Source organism: Trypanosoma rangeli (genome assembly GCF_003719475.1).
Source record: "Trypanosoma rangeli strain AM80 chromosome Unknown Tra_15.4_contig_01064, whole genome shotgun sequence".
NCBI classification, from domain to species: Eukaryota; Euglenozoa; class Kinetoplastea; order Trypanosomatida; family Trypanosomatidae; genus Trypanosoma; species Trypanosoma rangeli.
In genome coordinates this window covers 1-2,016 of record NW_021706808.1, presented here as the reverse complement: position 1 = coordinate 2,016, position 2,016 = coordinate 1, and the positions used below count along the sequence as shown (strand labels likewise).

At 51.3% G+C, this 2,016-nt stretch overlaps 1 protein-coding gene across 1 annotated transcript, besides 1 other annotated feature; it reads right to left on the bottom strand.

Moving 5' to 3' along the window:
- Window positions 1-133: 133 nt before the first annotated feature.
- Window positions 134-233: a microsatellite.
- A 250-nt stretch (window positions 234-483) lies between these two features.
- TraAM80_10578 (group II trans-sialidase superfamily) lies at window positions 484-1,965 on the bottom strand (the record flags this gene model as incomplete). The annotated part of the gene is made up of 1 exon (XM_029387190.1): window positions 484-1,965. One exon carries the CDS (start codon window positions 1,963-1,965, stop codon window positions 484-486), a length of 1,482 nt encoding a protein of 493 aa, XP_029232969.1.
- Window positions 1,966-2,016: the final 51 nt, after the last annotated feature.

Sequence of the window (2,016 nt, the reverse complement as noted above, 5' to 3'; positions counted from 1 at the left end):
ACACGTCCACACCCACCAAAAAACAGGACGTAAAAGAGAGAGCCCCGGTCCCCCCGCGGTGACAGCAGTGTAGGGGCGCAGTGAAGCATCTCATACTGCCAGACAAACATGCAGGCTCAACGCAGTCGTCAAGAACAAACCAAGAAAACAACTAACCAACAAACCAACGAAACAAAACACATCCGTAAAACAATAAACCAACAAAACACTGAACAAATGAACACAGAAAAAACGGTGATTCGCCTCCAATCATTGCCAGAAGCGAACAATATAAAAAAACAAAAAAAGAATAGAATGAATCAATGAAGATACCGCAATCATGGCGCCTAAAGAGGAGCGCAATTATTGGGTATAAGAAAAAAAAACGAGGTATAAAATAAAACAAAATACGTGTTCACCTAAAACTTTATTTAGTTTAAAAAGCTGGTGGAGAAACGGAGATGTCCTCAGTAGAAGCACAAACTCCCGTCCACCGGGGCCCACTCAGCACAGGGCCGCAAAGCCCCATAGCCCCAATGGCAGCAGGAGCAGCCAAGACACATCTGCAAGCGTCGCGCTGTCACCTGCACGTTCCTCAGAGCCACTGGAGCTGTTACCTGCACATTGCTCAAACGCACTGGAGCTGTTATCTGGACGTTCCTCAAATGCACTGGAGCTGTTATCTGGACGTTCCTCAAATGCACTGGAGCTGTTATCTGGACGTTCCTCAAATGCACTGGAGCTGTTACCTGCACGTTGTTCAAATGCACTGGAGCTGTTACCTGGACGTTGCTCAAATGCACTGGAGCTGTTACCTGGACGTTGCTCAGATGCATCGGAGCTGTCAACCTTTTTGAGTTTCATGGCATTCAGTGGGTGGTTGTACAAAAAGACGTTCTTCACTGTCACACTGCTGTTCTTGCCGCCTCCAAAGTAAAAGTGAGAGATATCATGCCTCCGTGACTCAGGGGTTGGTAGTGTGTCAGAGCTCCCCACAAGCACGCCGTCCACGTACACAGAGCCCTTGTTGTCCTGCAGCATGAGCGCCACTCTGTACTCCTTCCCCGGCTCCCAAGCGCTGTTGTGTGTTGTTGTCATGCCGTTGAAGACTGTACCCCACCGTTTCTGCGTCGTGTACGAGAGCCCTACAAACGTCGTGCTTTGCTTTCTGCCCAGGCCGGCGCCCAGCAGAGGAACGCTCTCTTTCGGAACCTCATGAATCGTCACCGTCGCCACAAGCGTGAACGCGTAATTCACAAAGCTGTGCACACTGCGATACTTCCGCATGTTCACAGGCCACACAGCGTATGATTTTGACCCTGTGAACTTAAAGCCATCTTCGACCTTCGTTGCATTCCTCACAGTTGCATTCAAGCAACGGTACGCGTCGTTCCAAGTTGCATCACCCGATGCATCCGACAAAAATCCAACCAGACCGGCCGTGGGCACAGACGAGTTGGAGAGGAAGGAGTCCAGTTTTTCCCAAGTCTCCAAGACGGACGTAATCGTCTTCAGCTGCTCCGTTAGGGGAGCAAGAGACACGCCTTTGGTCGTTGTACTGACCCTCTCTTGTAAAAGGTGCAACGCATTGTTAGAGTACAGCAGGGTGTTGTTAGACGTCCACTTCTCTGCAGTGTCCATGGAAATGGGCCCGAGGTGAAACGTGCGGTTGCTGTCAGTGACCCAAAGGTAGAGAGCGGTGGCTTCCACCATCTCCCCAGGGGGAATCCCTTTCTGAGTGTACAGCATGACCTTCTTTCCAGCAATGGTCGCAGTGGTGAGGGACCCCACTCCCTCAGCTGTTCGCGAAGAGTCTGGTAACAACATGGGCTGCACGCGTGTGAGTGTCCTGACAGCCTCTGTCCACGTTGCTCCAATGTCCCTCGACTCGAACACCTTGGAGAGCGAATTGCATTTGGCGACCATGAGGAGCTGCCCCTGCTCCCACTCAACGATGAGGGGGTCAGTGCACCCTCCAGGGAGCATCCCCTGTGGAAGTGTCCAACTAGTTGCCGTCGTCCTTCGAATAAATGATCA